This window comes from Megalobrama amblycephala, linkage group LG23, assembly GCF_018812025.1.
Source record: "Megalobrama amblycephala isolate DHTTF-2021 linkage group LG23, ASM1881202v1, whole genome shotgun sequence".
NCBI classification, from domain to species: domain Eukaryota; kingdom Metazoa; phylum Chordata; class Actinopteri; order Cypriniformes; family Xenocyprididae; genus Megalobrama; species Megalobrama amblycephala.
In genome coordinates this window covers 15,285,624-15,307,406 of record NC_063066.1, presented here as the reverse complement: position 1 = coordinate 15,307,406, position 21,783 = coordinate 15,285,624, and the positions used below count along the sequence as shown (strand labels likewise).

General features: G+C 39.5%; 1 protein-coding gene across 1 annotated transcript; it reads right to left on the bottom strand.

Moving 5' to 3' along the window:
• Window positions 1-3,342: 3,342 nt before the first annotated feature.
• Window positions 3,343-21,430, bottom strand: bcorl1 (BCL6 corepressor-like 1). The gene is given in 13 exon segments (XM_048176106.1): window positions 3,343-5,161; window positions 5,234-5,408; window positions 6,502-6,579; window positions 6,686-6,831; window positions 7,290-7,456; window positions 7,982-8,208; window positions 8,211-8,250; window positions 8,524-8,732; window positions 9,613-10,065; window positions 10,567-10,702; window positions 15,054-17,636; window positions 17,738-17,822; window positions 20,013-21,430. Coding segments are annotated over 12 exon segments (4,533 nt in total). The 5' UTR covers window positions 17,744-17,822; window positions 20,013-21,430; the 3' UTR covers window positions 3,343-4,848.
• Window positions 21,431-21,783: the final 353 nt, after the last annotated feature.

Sequence of the window (21,783 nt, the reverse complement as noted above, 5' to 3'; positions counted from 1 at the left end):
TGAGCGCTTCGAAGGGATAAAGGGTGTAGGGGTCAAAAAAACGATTCTTTTGGAACGCACTTCAGCGTCATCTTAACGAGACAATCAAAGAGGAGTAGATTGTGCAAGCTGCGCCCTTTGTTTAATGTTAGTTTATTTATTTATTTATTTGGTTTATCGCACCATATTGTATATTGTGTCTATGTATTTGAAACATTTGAATGGACTGATAAAGGGAGCTGCAAAGTATTTTTGCTGAAGTACAATGTCGTTTTGACCATAATAATGTACCAAATCTAACTCATATAAATATTACAGTAGTATAGAAAAATACTATACATACATTTATAGGTAAAATCAAACTCCTAACCTCCTGTACCCATTCTGTGACATCAAAGAACTTCCCTGTGCAAAGGATCATGGGGGCCCGAAGTGTCCATGGCTGCGTCCGAAAACTATAAAATGCTGCCTTCTGAGGACACATTTCAAGGTAGTAAGGCATCAAGGCATGTCCGAATCCAATGTTAGCTTCACTTCCTGTCTCATGAGATGCCTTCATCTGATCGATTTTTTAAGGAAGCATAGATGTATCCTTAGCTGCCTTAGATATCCCACAATCCTGTGCTTTCCATTCTGTGACAGTTGAGCTAGAAAAAATAAAGATGGCGTCCGAAAGTTGCGTTTGCTGCGCAGTTTGTGTATAAATGTACGATTTTGACCAACATATTTCAGTTTTGATATCATTTCTATCGAAAAATTACTACTGTAATAATTAAATATTTGTTTAGTTCTCACCAAAGCTCGCGCTGTATTGCTGTAGATCATTAAACTGTTACGCTGCCTCAGAAGTCTGTCCAAAATCAGTTTCGTGAGGTGCCTTCATGCACAAACACTGCCGTACAAGTCATTATCTTATAAGGCAGCGAGGCAGCAAGAGAGCTACCTAGGTTTTCGGACGCAGCCCATCAGTTGTACCCTTCGAAATCCTTCATTCCGAAGGGCCCTTTGAAGTGGCCAGTTTTGAGTACTTCGGTTTGGAACGACCTTTCAATATGGCGGCCATGATTATTTTCACTCCGAAGTGCCCTTCGGAGGGCGATATATCCCGTTTGGAAGGCACAGATAGTCCCGCTTAAAGCGGGCGGTTCAAACAGGATGGGTTACACATAACAAAATTACTAAAACTTAAATGAAACTGGAAATATAAAAAGGCAATAATAGTAGGCTAGGCTACTAAAATAACCTTGTTTTTTATTGTTATTTATCTATTTGGCAATGTTACAGAACAGTATCCATTAAGTGACTTGTGCTGCCATTAAGGCTTCTGAAGAAATGTTTGACTGACTGTGAATGCACGTTTCTTTTCGTTTTCCACGAGGCGCCGGTAACAGTCGAGATGTTAATTGAAGCATGTCTTCATTTCGTTGCAGTCTGCTTTCAGTCTCAGACTGTCCCCAGCGGGCCGCGGCATCCTTTACTCATCTTCCTCCTGACTCTCTCTCTCTCTCTCTCTCACCTCACCGCTGTACCGTTCTGCGATTTCTATTCGCTCTTTTGCATATAAATGCCCCCCAGCCACTCAGCATTCTCTTCCATCCCACTGCTTCAATTCAGCACCAGGCAACCAAACAAACCGACAGCTAACTTGAGGGTCGAGTTACGTTGATACGCATTTTATCTTCCATTTTCTAGCTAAATTGTGCTTTTTTAAAGGTGTGGGCATGTAAAGAAGCACTGACTAGACATTCCAAACTAACTGACTCATATACGTGGGTGAACAAAGATATCTTATAGAGGATTGACTTCAGGAATTAATCAAGCTAAACTTTGGCATGTGGATTGATTTTTGTGATTCATGTTGGCATACTGCATAATCTGCTAACCGTCGAATATAAAGCGTAGATAAAGCGTAAGAGAGGTAAATTACAGGACTGTTTTATTGTTTAATTACTTTTTATAGCATTTTATAACAGTAAGGCATGTGTCCCTGCTGCAGAAAAAGCCTGAGTCAGGAATTATCTGACTTGTTCCTCAGCATAAGGCGGTCTCCTGAGGCCACAGTCTACGCAGACAACTCTCATTTCTAAATGCTGTCTCGTCTCTTTCCCCATGAGCACTACAGAGCACTAGTTTCTCAACAAACTGATTGTCCCTTCCTCCAAAAACCTCCATCACCTACTTTGACTGACCTTTTACCGCAGCGAACTGCCCTCCTAACCTTTGAACTGGATGAATGTAGTGATACAACCAAGTGTACACTAGCCTACTGTTTAAACGATTGTGGTATAGGTAAAATTGTTCCTTTGTTTTTGAAAGAAATCTCTTTTGCTCACAAAGGCTGCATTTATGTAATCAAAAATACAGTAAAACTACAGTACAAATACAGTAAAATATTGTGAATATTAGCCTTTTACAATTTAAAATAGCTGTTTATAATATAGCCTAGCCTATTTTAAAATGTAATTTATTTCTGTGATGGCAAAGCTGAATTTTCATCAGCCATTACTCCAGTCTTCAGTGTCACATGATCCTTCAGAAATTAAATGCTGCTTTGGTGCTCAAGAAACATTTATTATTATTATTATCAATGCTGAAAACAGTTGTGCTGTTTGACATTTTTGCGGAAACCATGATTCTTTGATGATACAAAGAATTCAAATGTGTTTTTGATTTGAAATATAAATATTTTATAGCATTATAAATGTCTTTACTATCACTTTTAATCTATTTAATGCATCCATGCATAATAAAAAATAATTTCTAAAAAAAATTCACCAAAAATGTAGTGTATATCGCGTTATGTTAATGTTTCATGTTCATTTAATAATTTAAATAATTTAATTAAACGAAATCAATTAAAATTGAATTTTAGCCTACAAGTGCACTTTGATTCCCCTCATTTATCGCAGATGAAGTAATGTTGTTAGTATCTAGTGCCCCCTTGAGGGCAGTGTAGAGGACGACTGAGACTCTACGGGCTCCGCTTTCAAATTTTATTATGTTGTACTTAAATATTTTCTTTGAGTAATGAAGATGACATATTTCAATATCGATATGTTCTTTTACAAAATTATTAAGTGACATTTTAAATGTTGGCGACATAATTTTCTATATAGTGTGGGTAAAACCTTTTTATGACTGCATTAATATAGAAGTTGCCTTGCTTCTAAATGTAAAAAGCTGATTATCACTTGTGATTTTTATTAATAATTTATTAATAAATAACTTTACCATCTTTAATCATATTGCTGTTTCAACCCTTCTATAAAAGCAGTAAGTCACAGGTGTTACAGTGGGTTTACTATATGAGTAAGCGTGGAAATTTCACCCTATCCAGTTACAAACACGCAGCAAATCACAAACAAGACTTGACAATCATGCTTTATTCTGGTTGATTTCTTTAAAAAAAGAATCAAATAAACAGCTCTCCTCTTTGAACAGAGATCACTGAAGCAATATGCCTTCTTCAATCAAAACCAAGTACTTTCTTCATGTCTCGCTGTATTTCCATAAGTAGTGAAACTAAACTCTATCTTTACATCTCTGTCTCTTCATTTAAATATTTATTGGTTTCAGTTCAAACAAAACTTCATTGATTGTCAACACAAAATCTAGCTTAGCACCAGTACAATAAAACTGTACTTTAGCCTGTTAAAATACTGTTCGCAGTGTGGGAAAACAAAACAACCTCAGGATAAAGGGATCATTATTTGTACATTGTCAAATAAAGCACCAACCATACAAAGCAATTTTCATATATCATTTGTCTGATACACAAAAAAGTCAAATATATTAATGACTATTAAATTAAGCACAAACAACAATCAGTGTAAATAAAACACACCACGCGCAACAAAGCACGCTGGAATCTGGTACACCAGGAAAACCTCGGAGAGGACCCCTTCCAGAAGCACTGGAGAAGCAGTTCAAGACGGAATCTAGAAAAACGGCTCTAGAAAAACCTTAAAAAAAAAAAAAATCCACAGGCTCGTTTTTTTTTTTTTTTTTTTAACACTTAACTGTCAAGGTTGATATCAGCTGATTCTGCTGATATCTTAAAATAATTATCAGTGGATAAAACCAACAGCTCATCAACCTGCCGGTTCCCAAAGCAAAAACGAAGCGACGTTGGATGTCACAGGAACACAATCCCATGCCTGCTACGATACAAACGAAATAAAGAGAAGGTGTAATGATCCTGGCAGAGCTGCAGTGGTGCTGAGGTAAGGAGGGCCGGGGTGAGGAACATATGCTGTAGGTTAGGGGGCTTCTGGGAGCCGAGAGAGGCTCGATGGTTTTACACAGGAACCATCTGGCCCAAAGGCATTCCTGCCGCTGTTAGCTTGACGTAAGCCTCTTAGCTACACACATTTAGTTTACCAAGATAAAAAAAGACTTGGATTACCACTCCTTCTAAAGGACAGTCAATAACGAACAAACATAAAAACATGTTAATGATAAGTTACAACCAGTTGCGTTCACCCTGATGTCAAGATATACATATATATTTACTTATACATATAGGTTTATTTAAAAAAAAAAAAAAAAAAAAGATTTATTGAATACTGAAAAACAAACCCCTACAGAAGGAACCTGAAAGTTGCTTCCCAGTGGAGTCCATCCCCAGCCTTTCTCCCTGGGGTGAGGGCATGGAAAAGTCGCTCCCTAGGGCCTCTTTCATTACTCAGGGCATCTGTGAGAAGAGTGTCTGTGAGGAAATAGGACCTTTCTGGCTGATTCTGAACATACAAAGTGCTGGTACTGGTAACAGGCCATCGGTAGCAATGGACCTCGCGACTGCGGACGGCACCTCGCTGCTCCCTGTTCAGATCCTACGGCTGTAGAGCAGGAGATGTAGGGCAGGAGTCGCTATCGACTGCAGGGTCTGGTGTTGACCCCTGAATTGTCATCCTCATCTTCTTGAAGGATTTGTATGGTGGAGCCTAGCAGTCCCTGTAACTCTGGCACGCAGCGCACCAGCTCCACCTTCTCCTCTCCGTCTTCATCGTCGCCCGGCTGGAGCTCTTCCGGAGCGGTGCACGTTTGACTGATGGAGATCTGCTTCCATAGCTCTGCCTGAGTGATGCTGGCCACCTCGAACTGAGGGTATCGAGCCCGGAAAATGCGCGCCGACATCTTTAGCCGCTTCAGCACGTCTGCCAGCAAGAACCAGTTACAAAAACTGCGGAGAGGAAACAAATAGATTAGGTGTTGTCATGATCATGTTTTAAAAAGTGTTTACGCTGCCACTCACCCCTGCGTTAGTGATACTTGGACATGGTAGCAGGGTAGAAGGGGCTCAGAGGAAAACTCGAACAGAAGACAGTCAGTATCGGCGTCTCTCTCCTTCACCTGCTCGCTCAAGTTGTCCCCGCCTTCTTCCTCAGGCTGTGACAACAGGAAGTCCCAGCAAGGTTCCTGTTCTGTCTCTGTACAAGTTTGTAACAAATAGAGACAAAAGTCAAGCTCTAGTCACAAGACCTCACCAGAGTGTTTACAGTGCTTCTGCTACCCTCTAGTGGGCAGCTATGTCACTGAATACTTGGAATACTCATTTCCAGCTTGAATTAGGGTAAACTTGGACAATCCATTGTGCTTATTTGTTACACCACCATCATTGAACAATTTGGAGGAAAGATGATTAAAAAATTAAATACAGTGAGGTCTGAGAAAAAATCTGGGATCCAAAAGTTAATTTAAAAACTAAAATTACAGAATTGTTTTCTTAAAAAATTGGTGTGATATAATATGAATAAGAAATTTTTAAGATTCTGCATTATACATAGGTCTCTAATAAAAAAAGCATATTGTTGGACATTCTGTTGAAGCAAAATCATTCTCAAAACATGGCGCAAAATATGATTGTCAGGCTGAGCCAAATTAATGTTAATTTTTCAAATGCATTTTTACTCACATTTTTTTGCTGATGGTAATATGTAACAAAAAATATATTTTTGCGATTTAAATAAATAAATAAAAAGTTAAATAAAAGCTAGTCACAGGTGGTCTGTAGCTAACTCTACTTCACATTACCATTCAAAAATTCAGTACGATTTTTAAAAACATTTTTGAACGAAGTCTCTTATGTTCACCAACGCTGCATTTATTTGATCAAAAATACAGTAAAAATATTAATATTGTGAAAAATTATCACAATTTAATGGAGTTCAATGTTTTCCATTTTATATTTTATATAATTTTCACATTTTTCATAATTTATTTCTGTGATGGCAAAGCTGAATTTCCAGCATCAGCATTACTCTAGTCTTTAGCGTCACGTGATCCTTCAGAAATCATTTCTTATTATAATCATTGTTGAAAACAGTGCTGCTCAATATTTTTGTGGAAACCATGATACATTTTTTCAGGTTCTTTGATGAACAGACTGTTCAAAAGAAAAGCATTTATTTGCAATAAAAAAAAAATCCCAATAATCTAAATTGCCGAATAAAAGTATTCGTTTCTTCATATATATAAAAAATAAAAGTTTGAACAGTAGTGTATTTAACTTCAATTTCTTACCAAATACAGAGCTACTGTAGAAATCCCACTGTAGACTAGGATCTTGGTCTGTTCGTCCCTCTAAATCAGTGAAGTACTCTGGATAAACAAACACGAAGACTGTTAAATCTAATGTTCCAGATTGATTTTAGTGATCATTTGCTTTTTTTTTTTTTTTTTTTTTTTTTAAATGAAGCCATTTTACCTTTGAGGAAAGTTTTCATCCCGGGACTCTGGGCTAATTTAACTGCGGTCTGACCAGAGTATGTTGCCAGTGTGGGATCTGCCCCATGATTTAACAGCATCCAGACTGCCGCCAGATTATCAGCTGCTACAGCATCATGAATTGGACTACAAAGTTTGAAAGACAAGTCAGTAAATAGTTTACTGAATTCCCCATCTAAAACCGAGTTTATTTTTACTGCAGATGGGCTGGAATGATGAAAAAGCAAACTCAGACATGGCAAATCTCATACAGGAAATGGTAGGAGGGAGAATAGTTTCATACAGTATGGTAATTGGACCAAGTTTGTTGGACACATTGTAGCTGTGGGTGGACAATATAATAGTTTGTAGAATCTGATTCTAAAAATACATCTCCCAAATCCAAAGTGGCCCATTAGCTACCTAGCTCAAAATTGTCATTATACAATTAAAAAAGCAGTAGCCCAAAGCTGTTTATTGGGCTAAACTGGATTTGGTGCCTTTCAGTGGCAGTAATTACTTTTAATGAATATTTTAAGTAATAAATAAACCGCTGATTCTGTTTGTATCATCCTATCATATCCTGACTGTAACCTGCTGCTCACCGTGTTCCATCCTGTGCGCTGCAGTTAACATCTGCGCCGTGCTTCAGCAGCACTTCAACAATGTGCGTCCAGCCACGTGCACAGGCCTCATGCAGTGCCGTGTAACCCGCGTTGTCACGACGGTTCACCTCTCGCACATCCTTTTCCAAGCAATATAAAACCACATCCTAAAAATAAACATTTATATAAATAATGAGCAATTGATCCAACATTCATATTTGTAGGGCTGTTAATCAAATTATTTACATAAAGGTTTCCAAAACTGTGTTTTATGAGGGACCTGCAAGGGGTTTGTGAACTGATGAAAAGCTAATGGTGAATTAAATCATAAAAATGTAAAATCAAAATAAAGGTAAATGTGTTTACCTGCATGTCATGTGACCATTAACCGACATCAGTGAACAGCCAACATGTGATTATGTTGTTACATTACTGGAATATGAACTAATCTAAGAGGTATTTAGGGTAAATAATTTAGGTTAGGGGGTTCGGAATCAGCTGACAAAAATGTTTAGGAATTTATTTCAGAAGTTAATATAAATGTAGTTATTATGAATTTAATATAATGAATTGAAATCACACTGGATTAACTTTTTAAGATCATAGAACTTTTTTGTACATTTATATAAATATTAATATATTTAAATGATAAGCATTACAAAGTCAGCTAACAACTAAAATGGTTGCTTTACCTGGTAACCTAATCTAGCAGCTCTCTGTAACAGCGTCTCTCCTGCATTCTTATTCACAATCAATCGACGGACTTCTGGAGGCACTGGACGGCTTGGAGTAGATTCAGGGATTCCTGATTTCCCAGCTATTCCTTTTTTACCAGACAGTGGTGAGTTTGACTGCTTGGGAGAAGAATAAGAAAGAGTTGGGGTTTTCTTGGCGGCTGGACCATCCTCTTCTGGCATGAGGGCCCTGTGCGTTTACCCAAGCTGCCTTTCTTAGTCTTGAGCTGAAACAAAGACATAAAGACAAAGAGAGTCATGCATGAGGGATGTGACATTGAGGAGAGGACAACTGTTACATGGTCCCAATAAAAACAGCTGCTGTAAGAAAGTGCTTTACAGTGACTCAAAATGCCACTAGGAGGCAGTATAAGACTAATTGAAAATAGGTATATATATACCTTTGCAAGCAAAAAAAAAAATCTCTTGATATCACAATTTTCACTTTAAGTGCTCTAGTTTAAAAATGCTTGAAAGTTTGATAAGATGCTTCATCTAACCTTTTTCGGCTCGTCTGTGTCACATAAGTGTTTACTTTTGAACTTCCTCTTCCCTGAGGGCTTGTCATTAGGATGTGTAGAAGGAGGACTCTCTTGAGGTCGTGTCAAGCCCGAACGTGTGAACAGGGTCCGCCTAGGGCTGATGTCTGGACTGGGCACTTCGCTGGTCAGTGTGGCACTGAGACAAGGGTACACACCCATCTTCTCATCTACAATGGCATAGACTGACATTTCAGCATTAAACTTTTTATTACATCATTCCTAAAACAGCATAGACAAAGACAGATAATTCCATTGAAGTCGACATGAAATGGAAGTTGCGATCATCTTTTCTTCTCATATTGTGATGTATATCCAAGTGAAACGGCTTCTCGAATGAGAAAAAAAAAGTAGGGCGGGACTTGATTTTGTTGGAATTGATTGGATCATTGTCATTTGCTATTGCTGCGATCTCCTGTGAGTGACAGGTTGCTGGGGGGTAGAGGTTATTCTCCCGCCCTCGCGCTGGTGAACACATCATCAGAGCAGAGATGTCATTGCAAGGGGAAGGGTAAGGTATTTTTATTAAATATTACGCAGGCACATAAATTAAAAAAGAAAATAATGACAAAAGGTTAAGTCATTTATAAACATTCCAATATTTCATTAAAAATTTCAATTATAAAAAATTATCAAAAGTAAACTTATGCTAAATAACCAAGACACACCTACCTCAGCTCTATTCAAACAGGACTATTATTTTTCCTGAGGTCGTCAGGTAAATTTGAAATTCACAGACATAATTTGGCCTTCAGACCTTTGGCAACACCCACATTCAGACACTAGACACTCCTACCGGTATTTTATCCCATTTCCAGTACGTGAAATTCACTAACATCTTCGTACTCATAAACAGTTAATTGTAACTAAAAGGTTTTTTTTTTTTGAAAGTTTAAATTGTGCTAGATATTGGTCCCCAACAGGACATTTATTTTAATTATTCTACCCTCATCAGTAGCCCATGAACTAAATATCAATGAAATTACAGAATGACGTTCTCAGCAAAACGTTCATCAAGCCTCAGACATCTTTACTCAATAGTGGCCTTACCATCTTCTACGCCCAGCTTCTCTTCTCCATCTGCCACCTTATCCTTCTCTGTGATGTATTCACCGTTCTGATATTTACGATTCTTGCAGCGTTTCCTTTTCTTTATTGAAGAGGTGTCTCCACCCTCAGTGGGCCTGTCCTTGTCCGCATCCACCTCCTCAGGCAGAGGATTGATTCGAGGCCTGCCGCGCGGCCGGCGGACTGGTACAGGGGGTGGTGGGGTAGGGGGTGGTGTAGAGGGGGGATCGAGAGGGGGAGGAGTAGGTGGAGTAGCGAAGCTCCAGTCTCGGAGCAACGCTTCATCAGTCCGTCTGCGCCCTCGCCTCAGCCGTGGAGAGGCCTCCTCCTGGGAGTCTGATTCTTTACTAGGCCAGCCCGGACTGCTAAGAGAGCCCGAATCTCTATCAACCTGAGGACTTCTGCATGGTCTGCTCTCTGAATCTGTGATAAACACTGGTGACAATTCAGACAACCCATGAGAAAAACCATTCCATTTTCCTTAGTATGAAAAAAAAAAAAAAAGAAAGAAAAAGAAAAAGATCTTGTTGGACTAAACCACCCCAAAATTTTCATTTCTTACTCACTCTTTTGTCAATTCAAAACTGTATGTTGTTATATTGTGGTGGAATCTTTTAAACAGGTCTTTTCCATACAGGTTTATAGTGACCACAGCTGTTAAGCTTTGAAAAATTACAAAAAAATTAATCGTTCTTTTGAGCTGGTTTTTGTAAATGATCTAGCTGATCCAGATGGTGCTTTTTTCATTCTTTTCTAGTCTCTTTTGTCTCTTAACAGCCAGGGTCACTATGACCCATCACTGTAAGAAAAATACCTGCATAAAAATATATTTTTCTTTTAATACAAAAGATAGGTATGGAACAACATAAGGGTGAGTAAAAGATGACAGGGTGTCCTACTGTTAAACTACCCTTTAACTACGAGCTGGGTCAGTACCTATTTTATTTGAGTCAGACTGCTCCATATTAGCTGGACAGATTTTCCCTTTGCGAGTCTTTCCCCCTACTTTGGGGGCTGCGCCTGTTCCATCTTTCAGCACACTTTTTCCCACTCCAGGCAATGCATCTTTCTTCTGATGAAGTACAACACAATGTGTTCAAAAAATCATAACACAGCATTTAGTCTGTTAATAACACATGCATATTTGTAATTTAGATTAATGGCTATTTAAACAAAGCAAAAATTTCACAGGAAAATCTAATTGTCTATAAACGCATCACTGGCTCATAATAGTAATGCCATCATCTCTCACCAAGTGCTTTCACAGGGCTTAGACTCATGCAGCTCATTTGCACAGCAGAACACACGTCACTAGGCTACTCCCTCAATAATCTCATGTTAACTATTTTAATTTCCCTCCAGAATTCCCCCCAAAAATGTTCTGTGATTTAGCCGAATTGTGTGATCTAAATTTTAGGGAAAACAAGATTTGGGTTGAAACTTTAATATTATGTGTGTTAACATTAAACTAGTATGATAAAATTGTTTACTAAACTGTCTACATGGGGAAAAAACACCCATAAGAATAACATTGGTAACTCATAATGAGAATAACACCACCAGTACTAAAATGACCATTTAGACAGCTCAAATGAAAAACAGAACAATTAATATAAACTCTTATAATTAACAAAACTATAAGCTATTTCTGTTTTAAAATCCTTTAAGGATGTCTTGTCAACTCTAAAGGCCCCTTTACACCAAGAACAATAACTACAAAGATAACTATAACAATAACTATATTAGCGTTCACACCAGCAGACAATATTGTTCTGTTTATTATAAGCGCACACTGAAGTTTTGTCATCTGTCACTTTAAATGTTTGCGCTCTTAAAGCAGAATGGATTCTGATTATCTGTCAGTGTTTTAATCAGCTCTGAAAGTGATTCCAATGATATTGTTTTTTCTCTTTGCTGTTGTCATTATAGTTGTGGTGTGAACTCTGCTATTATTTTATATTTAGAATGATTTTTAGAACTATGTCTTTATTGTTATAGTTGTTAACCTTGGTATGAACAGGCCTTAAAATAAAACTGACAAATCAAAAGGAATTTGTCAATACAGACTAACTTATTTTAAACCCAAAACAGTCCTTTAAAGCAGAGGTGACTAAATTTTTTACTACGAAGGGTCAAAAATATAACTTGACTAAGGGCCATGGGCCAAAAGTAAATGTTGCATTATCAAACTAATAAAGGGATAGTTCACCCAAAAATGAAAATTATTCCATGATTTACACACCCTCAAGCCATCCTAGGTGTATATGACTATCTTCTTTCAGACAAACACAATCTGAGATATATTTAAAAATATCCTGGCTCTTCCAAGCTTCCAAGCTTACGCTACTCCTACATCCTGTGTCATACATCGTGTGACGGGTTACTCATTTGGTGCAAGTCAACTTGCGCAGTATGCGTACAGTCATCTGGCGGAAGTCATTTTACTTTATAACATTTTAAATATGGATATTTTTCTTACAAAATCCTTTATTAACCCCCTGGAGCCATATGGATTATATTTATGATGGATGGATTCACTACCAATATAAAGCTTGGAAAGCCATGATATTTTTAAATACATCTCTGATTGAGTTTGTCTGAAAGAAGACAGTCATATACACCTAGGATGGCTTGAGGGTGAGTAAATCATGGGATAATTTTCATTTTGGGGTGAACTATCCATTTAACAATTACATTTTTTAAAATCAAATCTACTCACATTCTCTACATTTCAATGCAAACATTTCAATGCAAACTGAGGGGCATAATGATATCTACAGTAAGTTCAAATATGTGGCTAATCCAATCATAATTTACAATCAAATCAATAAGTTTAATATTAGCTTTCGCATTAAAGTCTTTTCTTTTGAACTCAAATGTTAATGAAAGTTGTTTTTCATTTACACCGTTTGCGAATCAATGGTTCCATTTCCACAAAGTTATTCAGTAAAGTGCATTGAGTGATTTCTTTGTCTTTTGTAGTTTGATTAAAGGTCCCATGGCATGAGAATTTCACTTTAAGAGGTTTTTTAACATAATTATGAGTTACCCTAGCCTGCATATGGTCCCCCAGTGGCTCGAAAAGGCGATGAGTGTAAACCGAGCCCTGGGTATTTTGCTTCGCCTTTGAGAAAATGAAAGCTCAGACGGCCCAATCTGGAATCTTCCCTATATGTTGTCATACGGGGAAAGGTTACCTCCCCTTTCTCTGCTTTGCCCGCCCATGAGAAAATGAGCTACTACCGTGAGATTCGAGCACAATATTTTTTTCCTCGAGAGACATCATGGCTTGCAAACAAGCGAATCATGGCAGTTGCTCGGTGTCTGGATGTACAAATGAACACCAAAGTATTTTTTTAGTTCCTTCATCCGAGCCCATGAAGAAACAGTGGGTTAATTTTATTTTCTCTGGTAATGCGCCGATACAACTTCCCATAGTTTTGTATGTCTGCGCCACACATTTCACTGACCACTGTTTCCTAAACGTGGGCCAATACAGCCCAGTTACTGTCGCTAATGTAAAGGAAGATAGCATCAAGTATGTGTGTGAAATGAATACACACACTGTAATGCCAGTGTTGTACATTTCTTTGTTGTTTGGATAACCGTTCTGCACGCGATATCTATATTTCCTGATTGCAGAGCTTGATGTAATTGTAATAAGAAAGATTGTAAGAACCTTTAAGATATATGAAATATAAAATATGTAAACAAATAAATGATGTTGGCATGGTAGCACATTTTCCACAATGGCACCTATCCGATAAGGTATTTGTAATAATGGCAGAGGTCTGACTAATTTAGTTGCGCTGGTTAGTGTTTATAGCTGATAATTATATATATAAATATATACGATAGCAAATCAGAGCAACATAAACCAACTAAAGTACCGTATCCTGACACAATGTTTTAAACTAACCATTCGGAGACGTCCTGCTGTAGCCGCTGAGTTGCAACTTCTTCATCCGGTGCTTCTCCATCCGGATCAGATTCTGGGTCAAACTGAAAGCTTGAACGACTGCGTGTCTACGAGCCATTGCGATACATCCACTGTCAACATTAACGCATGGTACAGTGGCCGCAAGCTGGTTAAGGCCACACCCACCCTCCACCTTGCCCCGCCTCTCACTTCCTCATTAGCATTTAAAGCTACAGACCCAGAAATGGCACGTCCTGAGGAAATCTCATTGTTGGACTGGCTCATAGTGGCTGAAATTCTGCACCAAGGCTGAATTTCGGGAAAGAGACTTCAGATACAGTCCTAGGGACCACTTAGGCCTATATAAAAGCATCCAAAAAGTAGCATGTCATGGGACCTTTTAACATTAAAAACACAGACAGCAGCAGGAATATTAGGCTGCTGTCACTTTAAGACTAATGCACGGATCCAATATTCTGATACACATGCGTTGTCTTTCACTTAAGCCATAACCGACTATGTTTACTAGGATACTTGCCAATGCAGGAAAGAAAATTTATTTTATTATACTGTCTGAGAAGCGCAGCTTTTTGTTTGCACACACAAAACTTCTCACACAGCACGCAAGTTCTCTTAAATGCTTAAATTGGCAAGGCTTGAAAACGTGTGCAAATTATAAACTGTCCCAATCAAGACAGTGACAGTTCCTTCAACTGTCTGTTTGGAAGGTCTTTCACGTTGAAAGGCATACCTGCATCTGCAATGTTAAGAACTGAATGAATGACAGGGTCTCTGCTGTCATGCAAGGTAAATAAGAGGATGACATCTAGTGGAGAAGACTAGCAACAAGATTAACATCAATCAGATATTATGTTTAATGTTCGATTCGTGGCTTTTGAGAATCGATATCGAATCGACCACAGTTTAAAAACGATTCTTTGAAAAAACAATTTTTTTGCCCAGCCCTAGCTGTGATATCAGATTTTGGTCATACTCCCACCCCTTGACTGAATTAAAGGGATAGTTCACCCAAAAATGAAAATTTTGTCATCATTTACACACCCTCAAGTTGTTCCAAACCTATATGAATTTCTTTCTTCTGCTGAACACAAAATATGATATTTTGAAGAATATGGGTATATAATATGGGTATCAAATATGGATAATAGTATAGAATACATAATATAACAATATGAAATAGTGTTTTCTATAGTATGGAAAAAAAATACTATGGCAGTCAATGGGAATGGGGCCCATCAACTGTTTGGTTACCAGCATTCTTCAAAATATCTTCTTTTGTGTTCAGCAGAAGAAAAAAAATATATACACTTTTAGAACAACCTGAGGGTGAGTAAATGATGACAGAATTTTCTTTTTTTGGTGAACTATCCCTTTAAGGGGAATTTTAATGTAATCAGTCATGGTTTATGGAATAGTTGGTGATATATTACACACACTATAATAAAAATGAACCACTAAATGTTCAGAGTAAAATAAAGCTTACCTTTTTATGGTATGTGCCTTGCTTGACTGATGCTCTGTCTTTATTTTTTTGCTTTTTAGTTACTGTCATAGTCTCTTTTTGCACTTCAGAAGGTGTCTTCTCCTTGGCAGGCTTTTTCAGGTTCTTCTGTTTGGTGGCAGATATTTTGCCTTTGGAAGGTATCTCCTCTTTGGATCCATTCATTTTTGCCTCTCCTTCTGCTTCTACAGTCTGGCTCTGAAGGTGGGAAAAGGCTATTGCTTCTACCTTAACATGGGAAGAAGCCTTCCTCTCTGATGCCTTTTCCTCTTTAGCCGTCTCATCCTCTAACTGTTGAGCCAGTTTCCTTTCCATCCATTCTCCTTTAACACTGGGAGCACTCCTTTTACTAGGGGTACTAGATTTATTTTTTTGTCTACCATCAGACACTAGATTTTCTGTCTGTTTTGCCTGTTTCTCTCGTCCCTTATCCTTGGGCACAGGAACGGTTGTGATCTCCAGTCTGCTTAGAGCTGCTGTAGCATCTGTTTGTGGAGAGGTTCTGTCTGAATTCGTGACCTGTCCTTCTATGGCCTTGAACGGAGGAGAACCAGTTGTAAGAGTCTGCTGCAACGTGGAGTCCTGACACCTGTTCTGCACGCTGGCTACCTCAGGCCTCTTGGATCCCACACAAGACAGATTACAGTAGTTCTCACCAGTAAGCGCATTGGTCTCAAGAGTTTTCTGCTTCACTATTGACTCCAGGTTGGACAGGGGGGATTTGGCCTTCTCCCACTTTTCATCCTCTACTTTAGTTGGGCTTAAATGAGAGTTATGGAACAGGACTCTATCAGAACCCAGGGAGCTCTTAGTCTTGGGGGCCTGAGTCTGACTTGGCCTCTTCTGCAGAGATGATCCTTGGGAAAGAACACAAGGTGGTTGCCACAAGGATTTAACTGGAGGTGTAAACAGGGTCCCTTCTTTTCCACCAACTGACTTCCGGTGGGGCTGTGAATTTGCTGTAGTACATAACTGGGTGGATAAAAAACCTTGTTGAGTACCTGTCGAGAGCTTGCCACCTTTATTATGCTGAGCACTTTTAATAGCAAATGGTGCTTTCCTCTCTCTACAAACCAGCTGTTCTCCTTGGTCAATGATGGAGATGGTTTCCTGTTTGGCAAATGTCTGAAGGTCTTCAACAAAAGCAGCACTTTTTCCATCTTTGCTACGTAAAGTAGATGCTAAAATGGGGCTTGCCACTCCTACATATGTACCAGGGAGATTATTCAAGGAACCAGGAGATGAGCCTTTGACCCAGGATGCGTTGGGTTCCAAAGCATGGTGATTAGTTAGTTTTGAAGATGATTTCTGTGTTGCACCATTTCTCTGGGTGTCATATGTACTGGATGACCCAAAAGCAGAATTAACTTTTTTAGAACCAGCAATGTTTTTCTGATGAGAGTCCGCAGAATGATGTTCCGTGGCCACTGATGGGTTCTGAATATCTTTAATGTTTTTTTGTCGCTTGGACTTTGCAGACAGATCAAGGGGCACATCTCTTGACTCAACGGGGCAGGAAACATTATGATCCTCTGGAGTGGACAGAGTTTTTGGTTTCAGATATGCTAACGAGGTCTTTTCAGCACCTCGGTACGTCGAACCTTTTTCTACAAGGCTAAGCAGCCGACTTTGAGTGGTGATATTTGCCAGAGCTGGGTTGCAGCAGATGGCAGCAGTGGGAGAAATGGTGAAATGGGTTGGCGGAGCCGAGCCCTGTGTGGCTTGCTGTACTGGAAGGGCTAGAGCTGGGGCTGCTACAGAAGACATTGTGGCTTTATGCTCAGATCCACCTTGAAAGCCCTTGGACAAAGAGTCACACCTGACTTTGGATCCTGAAGACTGAGTCTTCTTCTCAGCACCGGGTCCTCTCCCCACGGAAAAGTGATACGGGTATGTTTTGAGCATAGGTGTCGTGCTTGAACAAGAGCTTTGTGCTGGGCAGTCCTTTTGAAACTGGCTAGCAGTGGCTTCTCTCAGTGCTGCAATCTGACCTAACCCTGGTGGCAATGTGATCTTACAGAGAGGAGAAGAAAAATTGGAGGAGGGAAGGAAAGCAACAGGCTGGCCGGGTTTAAAAAGCGTAGAGCACTGGAACCCTAAAGGAACGCTTATCACAGGCTGGGTGGGTGCTGGTGCATTAGTCTTCTTGTTTAGGTTTATACTAGAGTGAACAGAGTTCACAGGGTCCTCTGCGGTGACCTTTTTACCACAAGGCCACTGGTGAGTGGAGTAGATGGCAGCACTGTCAACCTTGCCTTTGGAAACCTCAGTCCGATCAGGCAACGGTGTGCTCACAGGGTCCGTGCTAAACACATTGCTGTGGGGTTGGGAGGGTTGGATTTGGGGACAATGATTTGAATTGCTGGCTTCTGAGCAGACGTCGGGCGTTTTACAGTCTGTAGTCGCCCTCAGCTTGTTCTGCTGACTTTGAGGTACGTCACCTCTAAGTTCAAGAGGCAGTGTCTGCTGTGGATTCCCCACCATGCTCTCAGACATGTGGGTAGGGGCACTGCTCTCTCTGCTCACCGTCCCTCCATCCCCTACATTCATTGGTGAGGGATCCACCTGAGCAGAGAAACAGGGAACTTTTGACTTAGTTTGACTTAGGGGGAAAGTGAAAAAAATCATGAAAGAAACATAGACTATAACAATGAAATATACATTACCTGCATAGGCGTTTTCTCAACACATTACTCAGTGTGTGTGGACAAGTGACTCTTTATGGGATTCTCCTCTGGGTAGTTTGCAGCTCTGTAGTAGAATTAGATAATAAAAAAGCTTTTAAAAAAAATGCACAAATTGAGCATGTAGAATTATTTCAAATGAAAAGTTACAATACAATTTGGAACATTAAAAAATTGATTTTTAAAAACATTCATAGCCTTAAATCTTTTTAAAATAAAGAAAATCATTCATTGATCAGTCAATAATCTGCTATTGGACATCATACTAACCCCTTTCAATGGATGTTAATATTTGTGATAACAAGATTCAGATTTGCTTCATCAAACAAAAAGTATAGCTAAGCCACGCTGTTGATTTTTCACTTCATTATTTTTTTTAATATACCTATAATTGATTGCATAAGATAAATGTGTAGTTCAGCCAAGGTCAACTCAGACCTCATTAACTAAATCAAATGTAAAATATAGATCACTGCACTCTCTACATTTCACATTGCAAAGAGGCATTCGAACTGAGGCAGCTAAAATCTTGTTAGAACATTCATTAAAAAAATGGTTTAGATATTTATACTTTCACCAAACATTCTTACAACTGATCAACCCTATTGGTAGTGCAGAACTATATGTATCATGCACATTACTTTCAAGAACTTTCATATAATTTTGAGTAATATGAAATATTTCTAGTCATCTTTCTCATTTGTCAGAAATAAAAATCAAACCAACTCCACTCAAAATGTCTAGAATTTTAACAAAAGATGGACATGGAGAGGCTTTAATTATGATTGATGAGAACGTTTGCATGTTTTAGGTCTCTTTCCCTGTAATCTGACAAAAATGACACTCTAACCATGAGGCCACAACATCACTTCTCTTGTTACAGTCAGTGATACGAGACAGGCAGGAAACTTCCTGTGAGTAACAGAGGTTTCCTTAGTCAAGATGTCACAATTTCCTTCAGACCATGGCTTGAGTAGGAATAGATATCATACTTAAAGCGTTCAGATTTAAATAACAGATCTGAAAAGAATACAATGATCTCTGTATTTCAGCAATTTACATTTTTTATGTATGCAAATGCATGGTCATCTTTTGCTGTAGGAGAGACAAAACTGTGAGACGAAACACTGAGTTTGACCCATGACTCTCTCTGAGATTGTGAGCAAGTCAATTTCAAGAGAGTACCTAAACACCAAAAACTCAGTTAAAACTGAGAAGAGCAAAAACCTCAGCTCCCAAAGCTGAAGGGACAGTTGTTACTGCAACAACATCCTCTTAACGCACATTGCATGTGGTCAAAGCCTGCATACTCCAATCCCCCCCTTTTTAAAGAAGCAAAGCACCCAACATCAGATCCCAAACCCTCACACAGAGCAATGGAGGTGAATGGTCAAGTGCACGACAGGCCACAAATGCCAGGGGTTGAGGATAAAGGATGCAGGGCCATGCAATAGTTGATGCTGGTTTTACTGCCTCATTACCTCAGTGGGACAAACTGCAGTAGATCAAGACAACATCAACAGTGCAGACAGAACAGAGCAACCATTAATGTGATGCTGTGCCTAACACAGGCGCTTTACTCTTTACAGGCATTAGATAAAGGCGAAGCATCTCATGTCCACAGTCACAGAGTGTGCATTACTAAAATGTTTACTTATAATGAGGTGGTCAAGCTGTGATTTAATCTAATTCCAATAATGCCATGTGTAGGGCCTTGACTCCAACAGATCAAATCAATATACAAGGTTCCCACACTTTTTGACAAATTCATTTCCGTAACCTTTTCAGTTATGCATAATTAGTGAATATGGATTTTTAACTAATTTTAAATTTCAATTTCTATGCCAGATAATGGCTTTTCAAATAAATCGTTTTAAATGATCAGAATTATTTGTAAATTCTGGTTTTACTTAATATATAAGCAATACAATAAAAAGCAGAGCATAAAATGGAAAAACGTAAAACTCACTATACAAATGTCCATGACTTTTACTCATTGTAATGACTATGCTTTGCCTAGAAATATCCATTTTTAATATTTCCTGGTATTTTCTGTAATTTCATCCAGGTGGGAATCAAACCGAATGCTCTGAACTCGAATTGAAGTTACACATTGTTGCATTCGAGACGAAATCTTCCCGATCTATCTCTCGAGGTTATGTTCTTAATTGAAAGAAAACGACATGAATATGACTGAATATTACTTAGTAAAATCACAGCGAACACATAACCATCACAAATAACCAAATCTAAGCACCTGGAGTTCCATATGCAAACATAAACACCGTAAACTCGCATCAGAATGCAGGTGAGCGCAGCAGCACCACGTTGACGAAACAGGTGACAGATGTCTTAAAATGTGAACTGCTCATCTTTCTGACTTAAAATGAGATCCAACTGATGTCGGTACACTTAAAAGTGTCTGTATGGCATAACCAAGCCGTATAGGCCTTTAGCGAAAGTCTGATGATTGGAAAGTTTATGATGTGTTATACACGCGATTATATCTGCTGCTAAAGATAGAACCGATCATTTTCGTTCAGACATTTTTCATCTTGAGGCATCTCAATTATTGAAAACGCAGGATCGGTGGAAGTGGGAGCCCGTGTTTTTCTTCAGCCCTCGTTCTTTTGAATGGGGTTACCAGTGTAATGATAAACGGAGACGAGGAAATAAGCATCGTCTCTCCTCTCTAGACTGGAGCTCAGCACACTCGCGGTCTCCCGGTCAGTCTGTCGGAGCTCCGCAGCCCGGAGCTTATTATGCACAAAGGATGATGCAGAAAAGCAGTCGATGACCAGCCAATGTCACGTATCCACAGCAAGCTTAATATTAGGACAGAGCATCGTCCTAAAACAGACCGAAATGTTTGTTTCTCTGACCAACCCACTCGCTCGTTCTAGCTGGAGCTACTAAAAAACCGTATCACACAATACAAGAGACTCTCAGGTGACACGAAGCGCCTCGCGTGCTGAAATGGGAGTCAGAGATAAATAACGCCGATGTTTAAACACAAAAACAACAAAATGTAGGTCCCGCGAGCGGGGATTAGCCGAAATAGACGTTTTCCTTCGGAGAAAGAAACGAAAGCCGAACATAGTCCGTGTGGCCACAATGTAGCCAAACTAACCGACGCGTCCGTACTGGCCGAATCCTGTCAAACTATAAAAGTGACCGTTGGTTTTTCGCTAAGCGCGAGCCGAGCTATGACGTCTGAATTAGAACTCGACACAAAATACACGGGCACAGAAATGTCACGCGCACATTTAGGTTGGATGATATCTCCTTCACGAGGAACCATCGTACTTTGGCTGTCCCTCTCCACATTGCCCTCGAAGAGTGTTTGAAAACTAATAGGGTCACCGAGTTTTCCATACGCTCCTTATTATTATCGTCACTTGTGCTGCGTGACACGCGGGGAGAGCGTTATTTAGTACGGAGCAAGGTGTACGAAACTGAAGGAGCGATTTTCAGATCCCTGCGCAGCGAAGTCTCCCCTCTAACAACTCGGTCTGCATTACTCTGCCACCGTACGACACGAAATGTTTCCATAGCGAAGCAGCTCCAACAATCAAAGTGTTATGACATGCCACAGCCCCAGAACCGACTCCTTCGTCTATACAACCCCGAATAATTCCAAAAGGCAATTAGCGAGCCAAATAACGATGTCAGATTGTACAAACGTGCACCAACCCGTTTGACCGACATTTGGAAGATGTTTGCGCATCAAGATAATGGCTTTAATCCGGTCTTCCGTTCTTGTCGCTCGCAGTTCACTAATCTCGACGATTTTCGGTTCTGAAAGTCCGGGGGGGTTCGTACCGTATCTCTCTGTCTCTGGTCTGGTGGGAGAGAGAGAGGGGCAGATGGAGCCGAGCTCGTGTGGGAGTTGTAGTGCTCCGACATCCACGCCCTGACCGCGTTCGCCCTGAGAAGGGAGGAGCGAGGACTGCAGGTCCCAGCATGCACCGCGAGAATCCAGCCGCTCAAGGGGAAAGGGGATCGCAACGGTGCGCTAAACTGCAAAC